The sequence below is a fragment of the Vidua macroura genome, chromosome 8, assembly GCF_024509145.1.
Source record: "Vidua macroura isolate BioBank_ID:100142 chromosome 8, ASM2450914v1, whole genome shotgun sequence".
NCBI lineage: Eukaryota > Metazoa > Chordata > Aves > Passeriformes > Viduidae > Vidua > Vidua macroura.
In genome coordinates this window covers 33,515,522-33,536,227 of record NC_071578.1, presented here as the reverse complement: position 1 = coordinate 33,536,227, position 20,706 = coordinate 33,515,522, and the positions used below count along the sequence as shown (strand labels likewise).

The window sequence follows — 20,706 nt, the reverse complement described above, 5'->3', positions numbered from 1 at the left end:
AGTGGATGATGAAAAACAGCGACTCAAACCCCCAAGGTTTTCCAAGGAACAGACACCAGCATCTCCTCACCTCCCTGATGAGTGCCCAGCCAGCAGAGCCACTCAACAGGTGTGGTCGTGCTCAGCCTAGCAGCCCCATCTATTTATTACATGGGATTCACTTACTCTGTTTATTGCATATTCTTTATGACTGACCCACCACTGTGTTACATGTGCTGGCCAGCAGCTGTTTGTGGAGTTGTGCAGGATTCTGCCTGCAAGTCCCTGCACGTGGCAGAAGACACCCACAGCAGAAGGTTTTAGGACCTCCAATCCAAAGAAAATAAAAATGTTGACGGTCTGGGCGGCTTAAACCTCAGTGGGATTAATTTGCAACCTCTGCATCCTCCGCCTTTTAACAGAGAGATAAATATGTTTAAAGGATAAAGTATTGCTCTCTAACCCAAACTGACGTCAGCTGAGCAGCTTGTGGGGCTGCAAAGCTGGGTTCAGGGCATCGATCCTCGTAAGGAAGGCATCTGGTGGTGCCACCAGCACCAACAGCAGCACCAGCCACACTGGGGTTTCTGCACAACGCTGAGCCCACCTAGGGCTCTGCAAAGATATTCCAACCCCTGACCTGCATCTGGAGAGGGAAAGGCAAAGGATTGAAATCAATCTGTCAATAGATTGCCTAATAACAGGTTGACAGGAGTTGGCACACGGGGTTGGAGGCTGTTGCCAGTGATTTGTAACACAATGCTGAGGCTGGTGAGGGTGGGTCACATCTGTGTTTAAGGCTGCACCTTCAAACAACACCTTCAAGAACCTTTCCCAAGTGAAAGAAAGCCAGGCTCCTGTTATTCCACCCACAAAACTGTGAGGACCTGGAGTCCTGGCCACTATTGTATATTGCTTCCCAACCCTTTCACAAAAGAATCAACATGCTCACCGAATCAGAGAAGCTCAGCAGCCAAGGGCCAGCAGGTCTGGCTGTCACTGGTGCCACATCAAACCTGGCTGGCTGTCCCAGGAGGCCAGGAGCATGGTGACAAAAGGCTGTTTGTTTGTTTATTTATTTAGCCTTTTATTTGGGGACGTGTTCACCTGCCAGCCAAAGGACAAACGTGGTGACTCAGCAGGCTGGGGAGTCTGGCATGGCACAGCCCCAGTCACCCTTTCCCACCAGGACAGCAGGGAATGACAGAAGACATGGAATGGCAGGGGACATGGAATGGCAGGGGGACAATAGAATGACAGGGGACATGGAATGGCAGGGGGACAATAGAATGACAGGGGACATGGAATGGCAGGGGACATGGAATGTCCTTTCCCTGTGCAGGGTGCTGATGGCCTCAGGGCAGTGCCAATGTCCCCTGAGGCGCCTTCCCAGTGCTCCCAGCAAGGGACAGCTGGCCAGACTGGGCAGCTGGGCAGGAGCAGGGTGGCAGCCCGTGGTGGCAGTGGCACAGGACCTGTCACAGGAGCAGTGGTGGGGAGAGGTCAGGGCCCCCTCCAGCTGGGATGGGACCATCAGGGTGCCAGGCACTGGTGGAAAGCAGCACACAGGAAAACCCTGACCGGGAATTTGAGATTTTTGGTGTTTCCCAGCTGCTTGGGTGCCCACTGGGAGCAGGGACAGGGATGCTGTGTCACCCTCTGTACCCTCTTGACCCCAGGGGATGATTTGGGGGTTCTTCACTCATTTGTTTCTACACCTTCTGGGTCCTGCCATGTGCAAATGTCTCCTGCTGCTGGCAGCTGATTTATTTTCATTTCAGCCAGGATTTGGGTCACAGCTTTGTTTCAGGGTTTTGAAAGGGAAAGAAAATATTTAGGCACAGGAAGAAAAGACAAAGCAATCGAGGAAAAGCCCTTTTGTCCCCATGGCAAAATACCAAGTGAAGCTGCATTTTTAAATTTGGGGTTTTTTTTGGCTTTGGGCAAATTGTTTCTGCAGAACTGGCAAGAGACTTAAAAAAAAAAAAAAAAAAAAAAGGGGGGTTTAAATAGGAATAACTTAACCAAGAATTTGTACTACAGAAAGATGCTTAGAGAATCTCTTAAAGACAGGAAAACAAACAATATCCAAATCCAATAATCTGATCACGCAATAAAATTTACAAGCAATTTTCTTAGTAGAGAGAAGAGTATTTACTGGAAATGGATGGTCTTGAACAAACTGAATAAATAGATTAGGTGAAGAGCATTAACTAAAAAGACAATTTTACAGAAAGCTTCTTGGAATGAGGTGGAAACTCATACTTAGGAAAAAAAAAAGGGGTGAAAAAAAATCTAAATCATGAATTATTTACTGCAACCAATGCGGCTTTGTGATACTCCAGGAAACTGTAACAGATGCAAGCTTCTTTTCATAACTAAATGCCATTAAATTTTCATTTTGTTTGCTGGCATTGCCCTCCAGAGGAGAAAGGCTTAGGACAGGACGCTGAGGGAAGCAGCAGGGGAACAAACACATCGTGGCTCAGCGTCCCCCTGGGAAGGCTCTCCCCAGAGGCCACTGCAGTGCTCAGCAAGGCCAGCACAGGGACACCCAGCAGCCAGGAGGAATCTCAGTCCTTCACTTCTGCCAAGCAAATTATAGCCAGGAATTCTGTTATATAGTAACACACCAACAATATAAATAATCTAATCTAATATATTTATAATCTAATCTAATCTAATCTAATCTAATCTAATCTAAACGATTATATAATATACAATATATTATATATTTTGTGATATATACTACAATATTAGAATGTAATATATATTTATATAATATATACTACAATATTAGAATGTAATATATATTTATATAATGTATATAATATATAACATGCTATATCTAGAATATTATAATATCTTATATTGTAGTAATCTCTATTATATTAATATATATTATGTATATTAATACATATTAATTATATTAGAAGTTTTATATATTATATATACACACTATATTATATTATAATAGATAATATAATAATATGTACTATAAATTGCTATATATTATATTATAATATAATAATATAATATATAGTATATAATACCATATAATATTATATATTATATAATGTATGATATATATAAATATATATATCATATAATAATAATATATATTATTAAAATATAATATGACATAACATAACATAACAACATAACATAATATATAACTCAAAGCAACACTTGGAATGGCTGCTCTCCCCCAGATTTATTTCCTGGCCACCCCAAGCCTCTGTCTGATCTACTCTGCTTTTCAGGTCTTCCAGGGAATTTTAAAGGAAGCAGGACAGACTGAACATCTGATCATCCTCCAGTGCATGATTTTGAGTAATTTCTCCACAAAATATTGCCTCACAGCTGGATTCTCCCTTCCTGAAAGAAGCTGATTCTTCTGGTGCTTGCACCATTGACACATTTATCGAAGTTTTCTGATGGGTCTCAGGATTTTGGCTGATAGAAGCAGCCAAATTTTTATTGCTGTAAAATAACTGCACTTCCTTCATGCTAGAGAAAATAATCATCAACATATCACTGCAACTCTGAGATCACCACTCAGTCTTATTACCAAAACCTCCCAGATGAACCTTAAGATAAGCACTTTCTCAATGCCCTAAGCCCCTTTTTATTTGGATTTTATACATTCTGCATCAGAATCACACACTGGGCTGTCTGACTGGTAATTTCTCTTCAGGATTTATTAATTTCTCACCTCCCAATCACTGAAAGAAAAAAAAAATGCCCAAACCCAGCCACATTAAAAGTGTGATTTATTACAATTTTTATTGAATTCAAAACCACTAGTACTGCTTTTTCTATACGGAGATGTCCTTCCAGTACCTGAAGGGAGAAAGATGGAAAGAAACTATTTACAAGGGATGGAGGGACAGGAGAGAGGGAATGGATTCCCACTGCCAGAGGGCAGGGATGGATGGGATATTGAGAAGGAATTGTTCCCTGGGAGGGTGGGCAGGCCCTGGCACAGGGTGCCCAGAGCAGCTGGGGCTGCCCCTGGATCCCTGGCAGTGCCCAAGGCCAGGCTGGACATTGGGGCTTGGAGCAGCCTGGGACAGTGGAAGGTGGATTGGGTCCCTTCCCACCCAAAACATTCTGGGATCCTAATTTTGCTGGTTTTCACCACAGATCTGTTGGATCTCTTTCTGATCCACCTTGATGGTTTTAAGTGTAATGTGCCAGACCTGAGACAGCAACAATGAGCTTTGTGTCACTGATGAAAGAACAAAAAAAAAAAACAAAAAACCCAAAAAAAACCCCAAAAAAACCCAAAACAAAACAAACAAGCAAAAAAACCACCCTAAAACCAAAAGAACCGCAAAAAACAACAACAAAAAAACCCATCAGAAAAAAACCCAAAACAAAACAAAAAAAATAAAAATAAGGAAAAAGAAGGAAAGCAAGTGAAAAAAGAAAGGCAATGCAGAGCCAGCCAGGAATAGCATGAAGGCTCCTCTCACCACCCTGTCATTGCTCCAGTTAAAAGCAGAACATTTTAATCAACTACATTCAGGTGGTCCAAATAGAGAGAAATTTCAAAATCATCTAGCGACTAAGAAAATCCTCTAGCACTAAGAAAAAAAATTGTATCAAGTACAACCAGCATCTCTAAGGATGCTTCTTCATGATGTCAAGGATTTCCCGGTACAAAACCTCGGTGGCATCGAGGCCCAGCACGAAATCCATGTGGTTCCAGTGGGGGATCAGCTTGTGGTGGACCAGGTTCTTGACCTGGGGGAGGAGGAGGGCGGTGTCCCGGGGGTCGGCCAGGCAGTCCTGCCCCGCATTCCAGATGGCCGTGGGCACCTCCATGTGCTGCACGTCGTAGAACGGAGCCCCAGCCTGAGGAGAGGGAAATGGGGCATCACAAATTAGAGATGGAAATGGGGCTTCACAAGGAGGAGATGGAAAAGGGGCTTCACAAAGTGGAAAGGGAAGAGGGGCTTCACAAAGTGCAGATGTTGCTGGACTGCAACAAATTGTGCACTGTTGCTACTCTTTGGGAATGGGGGGAAATGAAAACTGGAACTCCCTTCTTCTAGAAAGGAGAGGAACTTCAGTAGAGATGCAGCACAGCCTTACGTGCTACAATTTAGTGAGTTAATTTATTTAAAATTGATTAGAGGATTCATTATGCCCAGCTAGAAATTCTAGTTCTGATTCTACAGATGGTTTGGATAAGGAGGCAGAACTTTGGCTGCCCTGATTTAGTGCTGTTGGATCATCCTGACCTCCACAGGTCCCTCCCAGGCAGCCCTGCTGGGCCTTGTGGTGACACTTCACCAGCACTTCCTTCAGTGACAGCAGGGAGGTGTTTGGGAGCAAGTTTTTGAAATTAAAACCTTTTTGGAGGGTTTGTTTCAGCTCCACACCCTGAGGACTTGCCATGAGGTGATTTGTCAACAACAACTCTCATTACCTGCAGTGTAATTAATCCAGTTGAGAAGCACACTGCTTTCTGAATGATTCTTTTTCTGTTTAAGGAAGAAAGAAGCTTTTTTTTTTTTTTTTTTTTTTTTTTTTTTTTTTTGTTCCAGGGCTTAACCACTATTTCAGAGAAGAAATTTTTCCTAATATTCAGCCTGATGTAACTTGAGACCATTTTCCCTTATCCTATGGAAAATGGAGAGCCTCTAATTTAAAGTGTTTTATTCCATTTACAAGGTATTTGCAAAATAGAGTTGAGAATGGAAAGTGCTGTTGTTCCAAGCAGGGATCTTGACTTCCAGTTTGTGAAGGGAGGAATGCATTAAGGGGAGACACGGCAGGCATGCATGGGAAGAGAACAGGGAAAGGGAAGGCCATTGCAAGCACCTCACCTGTCTGTAGTGAAGGCTGTTGTACACGTGCCCCCCGTCAAAAGCTCTCAGTGCCCCACCGTGGACTCCCTGCAGCAAATTCAGACATGCAGTGGTCTGAGTGAAATCACAGTTCTGTGGGGATGCAGTCAGCCCTCAAAGTCAACCCTCAAAAGTTAGTTTTCATCACTGAACAGGCAGGATTTTTCAAGTGTGTCTCACAGGTCTGGCCCTAGACCCAGCACAAGTAATTCTTGTCGTGATTTTGGACAAATGGGCAAATGGGTTATGTTTCTAATGTTTGTGGATAACACTAGGATGAGAAGAAATTTAAATGGTCTGGAAAATGGGTTTAGAACTCTAAATATTCCTTGTGGGCTGGAGAGTTGGCCTGAAATGGCACAACCAAAGATGAAAGGAGCCTCTGAACATCTCTTGTCTAACTGTAACAGGACTATCAGCAATACAAGGTCAAGGTGGCTTGATCCCTTCACTGGGCAGCAGCACTTCAGAAAATGGAGTGTGTGTTCTTGCTACAAACCCCACAAAGTTCTTCTGGGGTCCCTGAGCAGGAATTCCACACAGGGAAGAAGCTGTGCCCTGAGTACAGCCTGTGGCACACACCTCAGAGAAGGCACACAGGCTGAGTCTGCAATCTACAGACAAATGTGCAAATTTTTAGCTTGGGGAAGAGAAAAGGAATGCAGCAGAGCACAACTACAGTGTCAAAGGTGGTGTTCTCTGGTGGTGTTCTCATGCCCACAAGGGGAAGAAGGAGAAATAATCAGCTTTATTGGTAATAAGCCTAATTGGCTGCTGTCCAGATGAACCTCTGCCACGGTCTGACCACTAATGGCACTATGGCACTCGGGCTGCAGGGCAAGAGTGGAGCTGGTTTGAAATAAGAGCCCTGGAATGTGCCTGTTGTGGATGCAGGGTCCTCAGCTCCACAGGCTCCTCCTGACAGAGCCACTCCTTTGGGGCTGCTCAGCTCCAAAATCTGCCGAGCGTTTTACGGAGGGGTGAAAACAAAACCAACAGAGATCTGGCAAAGGTGTGTGTCGCAGCAAGCAGCGCAGCAGGCTGCCCACAAGGGAGCAGGGACACTCTGCTGGGCACAGGAGGGAAGCTGGGAAGGTTTACCTGCAGCCAGTGGATGATGTTCTGGACTGAGGAGCCCGCTGGGGTGTGTCCCATGTACACGTCGAATCGGCTCTGCAAGGACACGAGCACATTTCACATTTCACAGAATTCACTTGGCTCTGCAAAACAGGGCATTGCCAAGGCTTTGGCCTTCAGAAGGACCCTCTGCAGATTCATTCCCACGTACCATGTTTGTGTTCTTCCAGTTAAACCCGAAAATTGTAGCCAAGATGTGCTTGCAGACCTTGGAGCAGACACAGAACCTGGAGAGGACCAGCTCCCCCAGGGCAGTGTGTGGTAGGAACTCCCTGGTGCCAAACAGCTCCTGTAAAATCCCAAATGTGCTCATCAAATAGGAAGTCTGGTCATGCTTTTCCCCAAAGCACCACCACTTTACATCTTCTATTTTATCCCCATGTTAAAGTTGCCCATAGTGAGGCCTCCCTTGCACCCCATTAAATGCTTCTGCTCCTTGTTTCTTATGGGGATGATCTCTTACATTCATTAATGATCTTGTGTTAAATGGTAGGGCTCAATTCACAGCCTCTGCATCAGTTTTATTCACCAACATTTTGGATCTAATTCTGCCAGAACATTCTGGGGAGTGAATTCAGGACAGGACTGAAAGGTTCTGTAGTGAGATGTGCTTTTCCTTCATTATGAAAACAGACAGAGCACAGAGCTCCCCTCTCTGTAAATGACTTGAAACACTCCATAGATAATTTCACAATCCCTATGAAAGACATTTTCGCTGTGCAGAACATAGTGCAGACCAACCTTAAGCCCAGAGTCAGAAAAGAATGAGAGTTTTCTAAACGGGCTCCGAGAAAATATCACTGTGGTCACAGGTGAAAGAGCAAAGAACACCTTGATTTTCTGAGCCAGCTGGGGCATAGTGGAAAAGGCTATAAAACCTGGGGGGACAAAACAGTAGGAAAAAAATGGTTTAGTCTTTCAAGACACTCGTGCACATAGTTTAATTTCAATGAGAAATTTTACAAATCTGAGAGGGGGTGTAGACTTCTCGTGCTGTCATCAGGACACACTCACCTATAGTGGTGCCTTGGGAATGGCCAATATAATAGAGCTGTTTCTGTCCTGTCTTCTGCTCAATAAAGCTGATCATGGCTGGGAGATCGTATTTAGCCATCTCATCGAAGCTGCAGAAGGAAGAGCAGACGTCCTGCTGAGAGCGGCAGCATGTGCACGTGCACAGCCACCACCAGCAAACCACAAAACCAGCAGGGAGGGCAGGGCCAGCCCACAAACCTCTTCATCCTGCTGAGTTTTCACATGGGGTTTCCACTCCAAATAAGTTGGATGAGCTTCAGTCCAGCCTGGTTCACTCATCCCCCAGCTAGGGCAGTGTAACCCTGATGGAATTCAGCTGTTTCTGAGACCCTCAAACCCGTTTACCTGAAAGCCCAGAATTCATCCTGTGTGGTAGTCAGCACCTGGTGTCTCCTGGACCAGGTGTTCCCTCTGCTGTTTCCTATCCAGACATCGTAGCCAGCATCTGCCAGGATGAAGCCCAGGCTGCTGTTGGCCAAGTTGGTGAGCCAGCTGCTGCCTTCTGCAAGGAGACCATGCTGCAGAAGTGCCACGGGTCTCACACCTGCAAGACAGGCAGCATGATGACTCTCCTTATTTTTGATGCTCTTTGTCACCTTTTGAGGCTGTTTATGAACTGTTATCCCCATGGCAGCCAAAATCTGTGGAGGTTTGTGTTGGTGTTACTCTAGATTTCAGTTAAAAATGCACCATTATCTTGGACCTTATCCCCAAAACCTCTGGGGGTGTTGCCCAGGGAGCTCTGTAGGCAAACCTGGAGGAGCCTGGGGATGTGATAGGAAAAATGCAGTTTTCATGGATCTACCCCCCCCTCACAGGACGAGAGGATTCCCTGAAGGCTCCTCAGGGAATACCAAACCAATCTGCAGATTCATCAAATGGCTGCAGGGGCACATTTTGGGAGCCAGGCTCTGGAGAGAACCCAAGGTGTGCCACCAGGGATTGCAGCCAACATTCAGTGCTCAGGGGTCCATGAAGGGCGAGGAAACATCCCTGGCAAGGGACCGGCCTTCCTGACAAATTCGGATCCATCAAAACTGATGCTGCAGATGCCAAGCCACAAGGAGCCTTGAAAACCTTCTTGCACAAGCCCTGGTACCCCAGTGAATGGTTAAAGGCATGTGTGTGTCCTGTACGGCATCAGTTTTACCTTGGCACCCGGCATTTCCTCTCCCGTGGGGAATTCTGTTCAGCTGAAGGATGTAGCCATCTTCTGTCACCACATCATACTCCTCGCTGGGGTACCCCCAGAACGAGATAATTTCACTCTGCAACAAGAAGAAAGCCAATAATTGTTGCAGTAAGGTAGAAAAATCATAGAGAAAGGCTTCATAAAATCAAGCCTGCTCTCCTGGAATCAGTGGCTGGCCTTGTCAAAGCCAGCACTTTGCAAGTTCCCATGTGAAAGCAATCCTGGTGTGAGCAGTTTGTTAGCATAACAATCTATTCCTGGGTAAAAAACAACTTGCACCTGTATAAACTGTTTTTGCACTGTTAGATAGAAAAATGAAAACTAGCTCTTACAAACAACTTTTCCTGCACATACTCACGGGCTGTTTGAGTGACCAATCAATACAGGGTAACAACTTGTTAATAACCAATAAAAGTAATTGGCAAGAAAGCTACTGACCAACTGGAGTCACACACGAGGTCTGTAAAACTGTATTAAAAGGAGTTATGTAATAAAGAATGGCCTTTTTTTTCCACCATGAAGAAAATGGAGTCCTGTGTGATTAATTCCCATAAATAATAACATTTTCAAGGCTCCTGTGAGGAAATCCCTGAATGTGATATTTCACTGTAATTATTTCATGGTGGCTGTTGCCTGGACACTTCCCACCTCCTCTCCAATGCCATCGTACTTACAATGTTCATCCCTGCCTCTGGATTCTTAGGTAATCGGGAATTCAAGAAGCATTCCCCGGATGCCATCCCGTGGAACATGGACACCAGAGCTAGAGCCAGCCACATCCTCGCTGTGCCTGGAACAACACACCCACAGAGTCAGTGCCAGGGAAAGCAGGGCAAGGAGAGATGAGGGCAGGGAGACACCCCAGGTAGGACTCAGCCTCAGTCTGGTGGCCTGGGTGACCACTTAAAAGCCTTAATGCACACAGGGAACACATCTCAGCAGGGATATTTCCAGGGAGGTGGGGCAGATATCCAGGAATTCCTGTAAGAGGCGAGGTAACAACCCTTGGGGTGCTGTACAAACCACTGGGAACTGCAAGAGGTTAAAATCACAGAATCACAGAATGGTTTGGGCTGGGAGGGACCCTAAAACCTCTCTCATTCCAACCCCCTGAGGTTGCTCAGACCTCCAGTGAGCCATTCCAGTACACAGAGGACATAGGGTGCTGCTTGTCCTATCAGTGCCCATGCAGTGCCTCTGCTTCAGTCTCTCTTCCAGGAAAGGGACAGCTCTGTCCCATCACCCTGCTGTTTGCATCACCTCTTGACACCACTGCCCAAACCTCCCCAGGAGGGAGAGGAAGGATGAATAAGATCCAGCACTGCATTCCCTCCCTAAATAGAGATAAAATCACGAGAAGAAAATCTCTAAGTGCTTGCCCTTCTCCTTGAGCATGGTGCAAAAGACAAGAATTGATTACATTGAATTCAGAGAAGGACATTTTGAAGTGCAAATCTATATGCAGAATGGGGAGAGATGTATCTTCCAGCAGATCTAGACGTCCCTTAATGATAGTGGGTTTAACACAGCTCAAACAACCCCTCACTCAATGTGCTGGAGAGTGCAGCTGCCACAGGAGCTGGGGGAGGCCGATGGGAACAGCAGGTTTTGCACACAGTTATGGGCAGGAGGCATCACAGGCAGCTACTGAAAGGTCTGGGCAGGACTGCTCCCTCCAACAACTGTAACATTGGACACCACAAGAAAAATTGGGCTGGATCAGCCTCTAGAACCAACCCAGCAAATCAGATTTTGGTCCCCTGTTCTGAGGCAAGCATGGGCTGGAAGTGCCACTCACAGGCACGTTTAGACCCGGCTCTAGCCATGCTTTTCTCACACTCACCTGTCCAGGCTCTAGCCATGCTTTTCTCACACTCACCTGTGCAGAAGGGAAGGCAGCCAGCCCAGCTGAGAGGTGGCACAGCTTCTGCAGGAGGAGACAGGGACTTGTCAGCCCCTGGAGAGGATGGGCAGTGCAGGGAAGAGATGCCCAGCCCGGAGGAGATGGAGATGTGGCACACGGCAGTGCCAGAGGATGGGTTCTCACCCCTGGCTGGTGCACCCCTCTGAAGACAGCCCTATTTGAACTGGCTGCAGGGTGGAGTGGCAAGTGTAAACACCCTGGGATACAGGACATATGAATCATTAGGTAACACCACAGTTTAGAAAGTGCAATTGCCCAGAATTTGTTTGTGGAGGCTGGTTAAATATTGTTTAGGCAGAGTCAAATGATTGTGGACATTTGGAGGTGATTTCCATTGATAAAGTTGTTTAATTGGTATTGCTGAAGTAAGTTTCCAGCTTCCCATTTCAATGGTGGTTTTATTTATTTATTACAAGAGACATAATTAGGTTATTGCAAGGAAAGATCAAAATCTAAAATGGATTTCCCGTAGCTGTGGTTTAGAAATGGTGATGTTTCTTGTTATACAAAGATGCCACGTGTGAGATGGAGATTAAATCCCAGGCAACAGACTGAAAACGTCTGTACTGGGTCAGGCTGGGACGGAGTTCCCTTTCCTCATAGCACAGGGATGGGACCCAGCCAAGTTGCCATAGCAACACTCTGTACCTTGTCTATCCCTCGACCCAGTTTTCCACTTTTGCTCTCCCAGTTCCCACCACCTGCCCCACTTTGGGCTGGGGGATGGAGCTGTGCCAGCCCACCACGACATCCTTGTTCTTCACACCCTTACAGGAAGGTATGAGGAGTACCTTATCCTACAAGTGTCCTGCCAACAGGGAGAGTTATCCCTCTCCATCACCCGTGCCAGGGCTGAGGCTGCCTCCTGCCCTTCCTTCCTAGATTGTTTTGCTGTGGAAATTGCGGTGAAAGGTCAGTAGGGAAAGGTGTCTTCTGTCAGCCTGGAATGGGCCTGAGATGTGTCCAAGGCATGCACCTAGATTTGTCAGTTTGTCCCACTTCTATAAACACACACTAGAACAGGAGTTTGTAATTTAGAGGTTTGGAGGTGAAGGGTGACTTTGTTTTTGGGGTACTGAAGCTGAGGAAGACACTTCTGGCTTTCACCTTCTGAGGAAACAGAACATGGAAATCTACACGCCAGGGAAAGGGCAGAGCAGCTCTGGTCACACTCATCTGGAGGCACTGGAAAGGGCAAGACAAAGGCTGCACGCAAAAGAGTCCTGTAGCACTTGGAGAGCAGGACATTGCCATAGGTCTTACAAGATGTTCCGGCCTCTTGAGGGTCATGTGCAGCTCCTGCTGAAGCACCACCACTGCAGAGACTGAATGGGATTGGTGCCTCAGGTTTTAGCTTTTCTATTTTTCAGATTCTGTGCTGCTTTAGTGTGTGGGTCTGAGCTTCACATTAAGGGATGGTGAGCTCTCTTCACAGAGCAGGGAGACAAAACAATTCCTTCTCCAGCTGGGGACCGAGGACAAATGAGCCAAATCTCAGGCCCAAGTGCACAAACAATGTGGGCTGAAGAGAGAAAAACAAGAAGGATGGGACTGCATGCGCTAAAGCTGGAATTGGACAATTAACTTCAATATGCAAATGGAGCAGAACTTCTAAAAGTGAGAGATCCCGTGACCATTTGTGCATTTTTTGTGGCCATTTGGGTTGTGCTGCCCAAGGTGTATCCATTGAGGCCTCTTAATAAATCCCTACTTTATTCTTTAGCTCCATCTAGTCTCTGTTCTAGGTCAGCCTTCACAAGGTACCAGGATCAAGAAGAGTCCCTTGAACTTCACTGCATGGCCAGGCCCAGTAAACTCAGCTCCATCCACCTCCTGCTGCAGGGTCACCGACAGCTCTGTGGGTCATCTTCACATCCCTCTCACCAGGCATTTCAGACTGGATGTAGGATGCAGATGTCACCTCCCTTGGCAGGGGTGACAACAGCCAGGTGGCTCCTTGCCCGCTCCTGTGGCCCAGGCTGGGGTTCTCCATCCTTGCAGGGAGAGCATGTTGTTGGCTCGTATCCAGTTTGGGGCCTGCCACACTTCCCAGTTCCTTTCCAGTAAGGCTGTTGTGCCACAGCTCCTAATCTGTGTCCCCATGCCCTGCCCTCATCCAGGGCCACCTGACACCAGCACATACTTCAGGTAGGTGTTCAGCCTGAAAGCAGGAACGTGTCACACATTCAAGGGTTCTCACCCAGCTCCTGCAGCCCTCTCTTGCACCACTCCTGCTTTCTTCGCTGGCAGTTCCCACATGTTCATCAGGTGAGCGCAGAGCTTTTTCCATTGCAGCGGAAACTTCAGCATCATGCTCAGGTTTAATCATCAAGTTTTCTGTAAAATAACTGCCAGGGATTCTGTCTTAATTCTTGGTGTTCCTCTTTTGGCCTCAACTCTTTAATTGCAATAATGTCTTAATACTCTTTTACATCTAATAGGTGTCAGAAAGCTTTCAAAGGAGATGATGGTGAACGTCTGGAGGGTCACACAGGGGCTGGCTGAGGTCACTTGGTTTGTTCAGCTGGAGCAGAGCACACTGAGGTCAGACCTCCTTGGGGGCTGCATCTCCTCCCCAGGGCAGCCCCAAGCTCTGCTCTCTGGAGCTGGCAAGTTCTCTGGAGCTGTGCCAGGCTGGAGATCAGGGAAAGGTTCTTCCCCCAGAGGGTGCTGGCACTGCCCAGGCTCCCCAGGGAATGGGCACAGCCTCGAGCCTGCCAGAGCTCCACGCAGGGTGGGATTGTTGGGGTGTCTGTGCAGGGCCAGGAGTTGGATTGATGAGCCCTGTGGGTCCCTTCCAGCTTGGGATATTCCATGGTTCCATGACTCTGTGACTGCTTTCCTGCCTGCTCCTACATGTGACAGACTCTGCTGAGCTCACTGGCATGCTGAGCTGGCAGTGACAATCCAGGTGACCACTCAGAGCCATCAACCATTCCCAAGCACATTTCCCACATAGAACCATTCGGTGCCCAGTGGGCCAAATATTTATGAGGTTTGAGAAATCTCCTTTTCACAAAGACACAAGAAATGGTGGTGAGAAATGGTGGTGACAATCTCCTGCCCAGCTAGGCAGAAGTACAACCCCAAGGGTCCTCTGGGAGACAGCAGAATCTGGAGGGAGGGATCCATAGCAGGCAGGGAATAGGACAAGGTGCCAACTCTGCAGGAGGTGCTGAGGAAGGGACACAACCTCCTGAGGCTTCTTTCTGGGGCAACGGTGTCAAGAAGAGAAAACCTCCCACCAAATGGGAATCCACAGCTGTAAACTCTCATATGTTGGACGGTCAGTTATACAGTCAATCTTTTTATTTTTCTTAAAAAAACTGCCAGACCGAGCACGTGTCCTCCTCCATGACGGCTCCACAACACATGGGAAGGGGAGACAGGGCTCCCACCTCTCTCCAGGAAGAGCCTGTTAAACAACACCTGCCCTGAGGTCAGCTCAGAGCTCCCTTTGGAGAGGAGCAGCACCAGCACCTGCCTGTGCCTCAGGCACAAGCAGCTCTGGGGAGCTTCACACCACTCTGTTGCTAAACACCTTTGCCAAAGTGTTGGGTTCTGGTGTCCCCCATACCACAACGATCCTATCACAAGTTTTCTGGAACATCTTCCCTCACCCACGCAGCTGGGTAAGGGTAGCAACCCAAATCCTTCCCGCAGCTGCCCACTCTCAGGGCTCTGAGCACGGGAGGCTGTTTGCCCGGGGCAGAGGCATTGCCCGCAATGTCACCACCCCTCTGCACTATTGCTCTGGGCCCAGCATCCCACTTGCCTCACACCGAGCCGTGGCTCCTTGCAAAACAGCGGCCAGGTGTTGGAGACGATCCACCAGCACCTTCTGGAAGCCGGCACACCCCCACAGGTCCTGCTGGGTAGCACCTCCAGCTGGGCACGACTGGATACGGCAGAGGCTGCTCGGCAAGGGTGGGTCAGACTTAGCTCTGGACCACTGGCAGGAGTGTGTGACACGGAAGTGTGTGACACAGGTGTGTGTGTGACACAGGTGTGTGTGACACGGGAGTGTGTGACACGGGTGTGTGTGTGATACAGGGGTGTGTGACACGGGAGTGTGTGACACGGGTGTGTGTGACACGTGTGTGTGTGTGATACAGGTGTGTGTGTGACACAGGTGTGTGTGACACGGGAGTGTGTGACACGGGTGTGTGTGTGACACAGGTGTGTGTGACACGGGAGTGTGTGACACGGGTGTGTGTGTGATACAGCTGTGTGTGACACGTGTGTGTGTGACACGGGAGTGTGTGACACGTGTGTGTGTGACACGTGTGTGTGTGTGACACAGGAGTGTGTGACACAGGAGTGTGTGATACAGGTGTGTGTGTGATAGAGGTGTGTGTGTGACACAGGTCTGTGTGTAACACAGGTGTGTGTGTGTGACACGGGAGTGTGTGACACAGGAGTGTGTGTGACATGGGAGTGTGTGACACGGGAGTGTGTGACACAGGAGTGTGTGTGACACAGGTGTGTGTGTGTATAGGTGTGTGATACAGGGGTGTGTGTGACACAGGTGTGTGTGACACAGGAGTGTGTGACACGAGTGTGTGTGACACAGGAGTGTGTGTGACACGGGAGTGTGTGTGACACGGGAGTGTGTGTGATACAGGTGTGTGTGTGACACAGGAGTGTGTGACACGGGTGTGTGTGTGATACAGGTGGGTGTGTGAAACGGGGGTGTATGTGTGTGTATAGGTGTGTGCACCAGGCAGGCTTGCACGTACAGCTGTGTGTGTACAGGTGTGCACATACAGGTGTGTGCCCAGCACAGGTGTGCCCGTACAGAGGGGTGTGCCCGTACAGAGGTGTGTGCCCAGGTGTGTGCCCAGCACAGGTGTGCCCGTACAGAGGGGTGTGCCCGTACAGAGGTGTGTGCCCAGCACAGGTGTGCCCGTACAGAGGGGTGTGCCCAGGTGTGTGCCCAGCACAGGTGTGCCCGTACAGAGGTGTGTGCCCAGGTGTGTGCCCAGCACAGGTGTGCCCGTACAGAGGTGTGTGCCCAGGTGTGTGCCCAGCACAGGTGTGCCCGTACAGAGGTGTGTGCCCAGGTGTGTGCCCAGCACAGGTGTGCCCGTACAGAGGTGTGTGCCCAGGTGTGTGCCCAGCACAGGTGTGCCCGTACAGAGGTGTGTGCCCAGGTGTGTGCCCAGCACAGGTGTGCCCGTACAGAGGTGTGTGCCCAGGTGTGTGCCCAGCGCAGGTGTGTCCGCGGGTTCCCACGCGCGCGCGCACACAGCTGCGGGCAGTGGGCGTGACCTTCACAGCCCCGCCCAAGGGTGTGGCTCCATTCGGGACTGCGCAGGAGGCCCCGCCCATCGCAGGGCGTGTCCATGGGCGTGGCCGGGGGCGTGTCGGCGCCGCTGCCGGCGCCGGTGCCAGTCTGGGGGCGTGCGGCGGCTATGGCGCGGGTGCTGGTGGTGGGCGCGGGGCTGACGGGCGCGGCGAGCGCGGCGCTGCTGCGCGGGGCCCCGCGGGCACAGGTGTCCGTGTGGGACAAGGCGCGGGGCGCAGGTGGGTCCGGCGGGGGCAGGGGGGAGTAAACCCGGGCCTGGGCCTGGCGTGTGGCGAGTGTCGCGTGTGGTGGCACGCGTGGTGTGGCGTGTCGCGTCGCGGCGGTCTCTGACCGGCTGTCTCGCAGGGGGCCGCATGAGCACGACCCGCGCCGACCGCGGCAGCGCCGACCTGGGCGCGCAGTTCGTCACCTGCGAGCCGGAGCTGGCGGGGCCGCGGCTCAGGTGAGACCCGCCCCATCCCGCCCCCAGCGCTTCGGTCCGGCCCCATCCCGCTGATCCCGCCCATCCCGCGGGGTCGGGAGGCTTTGGTGGGCCGGCGTGGGGACACGGAGGGTCCCCGCTATTGGGGTCCTCGCACAGGTGCCGTGCTTTAACCCCTGCCAACACCCAAACCCCCGGAGCCGCTCGCTCGCTGCCCCGCCAGCGGAATTGGGGGCGGGAGTGGAGGGGTGAAAGCTGGGAAACGCGTGGGTTGGGATGAAAGGAGCGGGGGTAGCTCACCTGTACCTTGGGGAAGGGAACAGAGGTGTAAAGTGCAGAATTTGAGTGGAGAGCAGCGAAAAGGCAGGTGCGCTTCAGGCACCCGGAATATTCCTGCACTCCGCAGTGGCTGTGGAGCTCGTGCTGCTGTTCAGAGCTTTAGGGAACCGCTGTGTATTCCTCTGCCTCCGGGCCAAGCCGCTGATACTTCCATCACAGGTAGCAGGCCAGGCCCAATGCAATAGCAAGGTAGTTTGTTCTTTTATTGCAGCATTTGTGCATCACCTGCCTTGAAGTGCAGCCTGTTAAAATTTCGAAAGTCAGGCTGATCTTAACTTTGTGGGAAACAGAGCGGGTTTTCACGTGTATTTCCGTGTATTCGTCTGTATTTCCTGTGTATTTCTTCCTTTCTAGCTTCTACGAGGAGCTTGTCACTCACGGCATCCTGAAGCCACTGACCGCTCCCGTGGAAGGAATGGTGGTGAGAGAAGGCTCCAGCAATTACGTGGCACCCCAGGGCATCTCCTCGGTTGTCAAGTACTATTTAGAACAGTCAGGTAATGCCTTTGGATGCCTTTGTGTGAAGGGAAAGGTTTTAATGGCTGTGTTTTTGGCGGTGCCTTTGAATGCTCTTTCGAATTTAAATCCTTAATGAGGATGTTTACTTTTCCTTGTTGGTTTATGTATGTCTGGAAGTGCTTGGGTGGATAAATGTGTCTGTGAGCTGTGTGAATTTCCAAGTCCTGCAGGTATAAAAGTCTTTATACAAATAGAACATCTGCTGTGTGACTGGGGGCGGAGGGGTGAGGTACACCCTGTGTTTTGGAGAAAGGATGTGAGCCTGCTGTGAGAGTCCTTTGGAAAATGAGTTTAAACTTTCTAAGTACTACCTGAAGTGTTATGTGGCACAACCACTGTACAGTTCAGTGACTAATTTAACCCTGTTTAGAAAAGTTTGAGCGGTGAGAGTGGTCAAGCTTTGGTCCTTCAGTGCAATTATTTTCATTTTTCTTTTTAATCAGCTGATTTTTTAAAGCCTGATCTTGTAAATAATTCGCTGTATTCCTGCCCTCTGGCAGTGGGAAACCATTCCCCCTTGTCCTGACTTTCCATCCCTTGTAAATAACTCTCTCTCTCTGCATTTTCCCTGTGCAATTCCCTGCTACATGTATTTAGCTGCTGCTTTTCCCATGCAGGTGCAGACGTGTCCTATGAGCAGCAGGTGACTCACATCTCCCTGCGGGATGGGAGGTGGGAAGTCTCCAGGAAAGCTGGGCCCCCAGAACAGTTTGATGTGGTAATTCTCACCATGCCTGTCCCCCAGATTCTCCAGCTGCAAGGTGACATTGTGAACAGTAAGTTCGGGCCTCAAGATCGCAGGTGTCAAATTTAAAAATGGCATTTGAGCATCTTGTGATGCAAAAAATATCACTCAGCAGTCTGAGCTGCTTAATTATTCCATCAGGACAGGCTGGAAAATGATAAGAGGTGGGTAATTGCAAGGCCATACATGTAACACTAAAATATCTAAATGGATGAGTCAGTTTTGAATCTGATCTTTAATTTTTTTTTTGCTGACTTCTAAATCAGAGCTCGTCTTTGTGCAGCTTGCAAATAGTTACTGAATTGGACAAATTGTCTTGAGCATTTCTGTAAAGAGAAGGATTTTCATTACAACCTCTGATTTTAAGTTTTGTGCCTTAGTAGGTAAATATTCTGTAAGAGCAGGACTTCTCTGCTAGTTGCTGTTTTATGAGGCTTCCCATTTACCCTGGGAAATAATGGTGGGTCTGGCCCTTCCTGTCCTTAACTGGTGGTCTGGTTAATAGTGAAAGAAATAAAAATAGAATATAAAATAGCATAGAAAATGAGAAATTAAAAAATAGAAGAGAAGAAAAATAGAGGGAGTGTTTTTTTTAAAGCCTTCCTAAGGTTCTGCTAGTCTGCATGTCAAGGCCTTCCCCAGCTGGCACTGGTGTCTTTGCAAATTGTTTTTCTTGGGGTAATTAAATCCTTTCTTGTCCAGAAAGCAGGCAGCTCCCCTTCAGAAGGTGTAATTAAGGTGAACAGCTCATTTCACTTGCTCTTGGGAGAGCTGGAGCTGTCAGATGCTTCCCACAACATCCTCTCTTCATATTCTGTGTAAGTGCAGGATTGACTTTTATCTGAGGGAATCCAGCAAGTTTTGTCTTCTCCTCCCCTTCCTCCAGTTTCTCTTCCCCTCTCTGCCTGTTCCCTGGGGGAGACCAGCTTCCAGATGTCCATCCAGCTGTTAATTCTGCATCTCAGGCTGCAGGACTGACTCCCCCTGCCCCAGAGCTCCTTGGCACTGGAGCCTTGGGCATCTTTACTCCTAAACCTTACTCTAGGCTAAGAGCTAAGGGGAAGAGCAGATGAGAAGGGTGTTTCAGAGCCTGAGCAGGGTGCAGTTTCAGCTCTGTTTTGTCTTACAGAGGCTCGGGTGCATCACTGTGTGTCCAAATCTCAGCGTTGTTTTGGTTGCGTGTCAGAGAGCCGAGTTTTGCTGGCAGAGAAGGGAGCTTTCCCTGGATTCACCCCACTTGGGATTTAAGATGCAATTTCCTGACAGCTGCTGAAAGGAATGGGCGTTCTCTCCCCTCCACAGTGCCACTTTTTAGTCATTTGTATGCTCTGGTCTCCCAAACCCAGGGGCAAAAATGCGATTCTAGCAGGAGCCATGTTTGTGCATTGCCGGTAGTGATTCCAGCTGCTCCTGGAAGGGGAGGTTCCTGCTGCCTGTTGGAAGCTTCCCTCTGGCTGTCAGTGCGGGTGACAGGGCTCCTATTGCTGCCCTGGGACGGAACAGGAGATGTGCAGAGCTGGAGGAAGGGGAGGGCTTCCTCCTGTGTGGCCAGCAAAGGGTCACGTGTGGCCACTCCGCCAGGGCGGGCGAGCGGCTTAAAGGGAAGGGGACAGGATTTGGGAATATTCCCTGCTGGTCTGGAAGGCCCTTATTGTATAGAAGAAGGACTCTGGAGCTAAATGAAAGATGTGTCTGGGCAGTGTTAATCCCAGTGGCTGTTGTGTTTTGGGTTGAGAGGTATTAAAGGAACGAGTTCTGGCTGTTGCTGCTGCTCCCGTGTCACATCCCTGCTTTTGCTTCTTCAGCAGGGGCATTTATGGGTTTCTGCCACATCCCCCGTGGTCTCCTTTCTCTTGCCCCATCTGAGGCTGCTCCCTTTTTGGGGCAGTTTTGCCAGGGGTTGAAGTGCTTGGCTGGGACCTGTGCCAGGACCCTCTTGAGCCACTGCTGGGTTCATTTGGCTCCCAGTTGAAAGCCGGATGAATTTTTAGATGGGTTGTGGTGAGGTAGTGCTGGCATTCATGTGTGGATAAAGGCTACAGGAGAGGATATGGAGCAAAGGAACAGCTGGGTGGGGTAGGGGATGCTTTGATCCATTAGTGAGGGCTGGAATTAGCCTTTGACATTTGTGTGTAAAAGAGCTTGACTTGGAGAGTTAAATGACTTGCCAGAGGTGGGATTTTACCCCTCTGGAATTCACCATTTTCCTGGTCGAGGGAGGAGGTCTTTTGCCCCCCACGTGTGTTTTG

The 20,706-nt window shown here is 49.1% G+C and overlaps 2 protein-coding genes across 4 annotated transcripts in view; one reads left to right on the top strand and one right to left on the bottom strand.

Annotated features, from left to right (window-relative positions):
- Window positions 1-4,605: 4,605 nt before the first annotated feature.
- LOC128810422 (lipase member K-like) lies at window positions 4,606-9,980 on the bottom strand. The gene is made up of 9 exons (XM_053983227.1): window positions 9,876-9,980; window positions 9,160-9,277; window positions 8,355-8,553; window positions 7,989-8,098; window positions 7,716-7,852; window positions 7,126-7,263; window positions 6,939-7,010; window positions 5,817-5,885; window positions 4,606-4,839 (listed from the first exon to the last, which is right to left on the bottom strand). The coding sequence occupies exons 1-9, from the start codon at window positions 9,978-9,980 to the stop codon at window positions 4,606-4,608; spliced, it is 1,182 nt and encodes a 393-aa protein (XP_053839202.1).
- A 6,521-nt stretch (window positions 9,981-16,501) lies between these two features.
- Window positions 16,502-20,706, top strand: part of RNLS (renalase, FAD dependent amine oxidase) — a 51,224-nt gene continuing 47,019 nt past the window's right edge. For all 3 annotated transcript variants that reach the window (XM_053983831.1, XM_053983829.1, XM_053983830.1), the window contains exons 1-4: window positions 16,502-16,651; window positions 16,779-16,875; window positions 17,548-17,690; window positions 18,330-18,488. In XM_053983831.1, coding sequence (XP_053839806.1) covers window positions 16,540-16,651; window positions 16,779-16,875; window positions 17,548-17,690; window positions 18,330-18,488 — 511 coding nt within the window. In that variant the 5' untranslated portion in view covers window positions 16,502-16,539. The remainder of the gene's footprint in view (window positions 16,652-16,778; window positions 16,876-17,547; window positions 17,691-18,329; window positions 18,489-20,706) is intronic.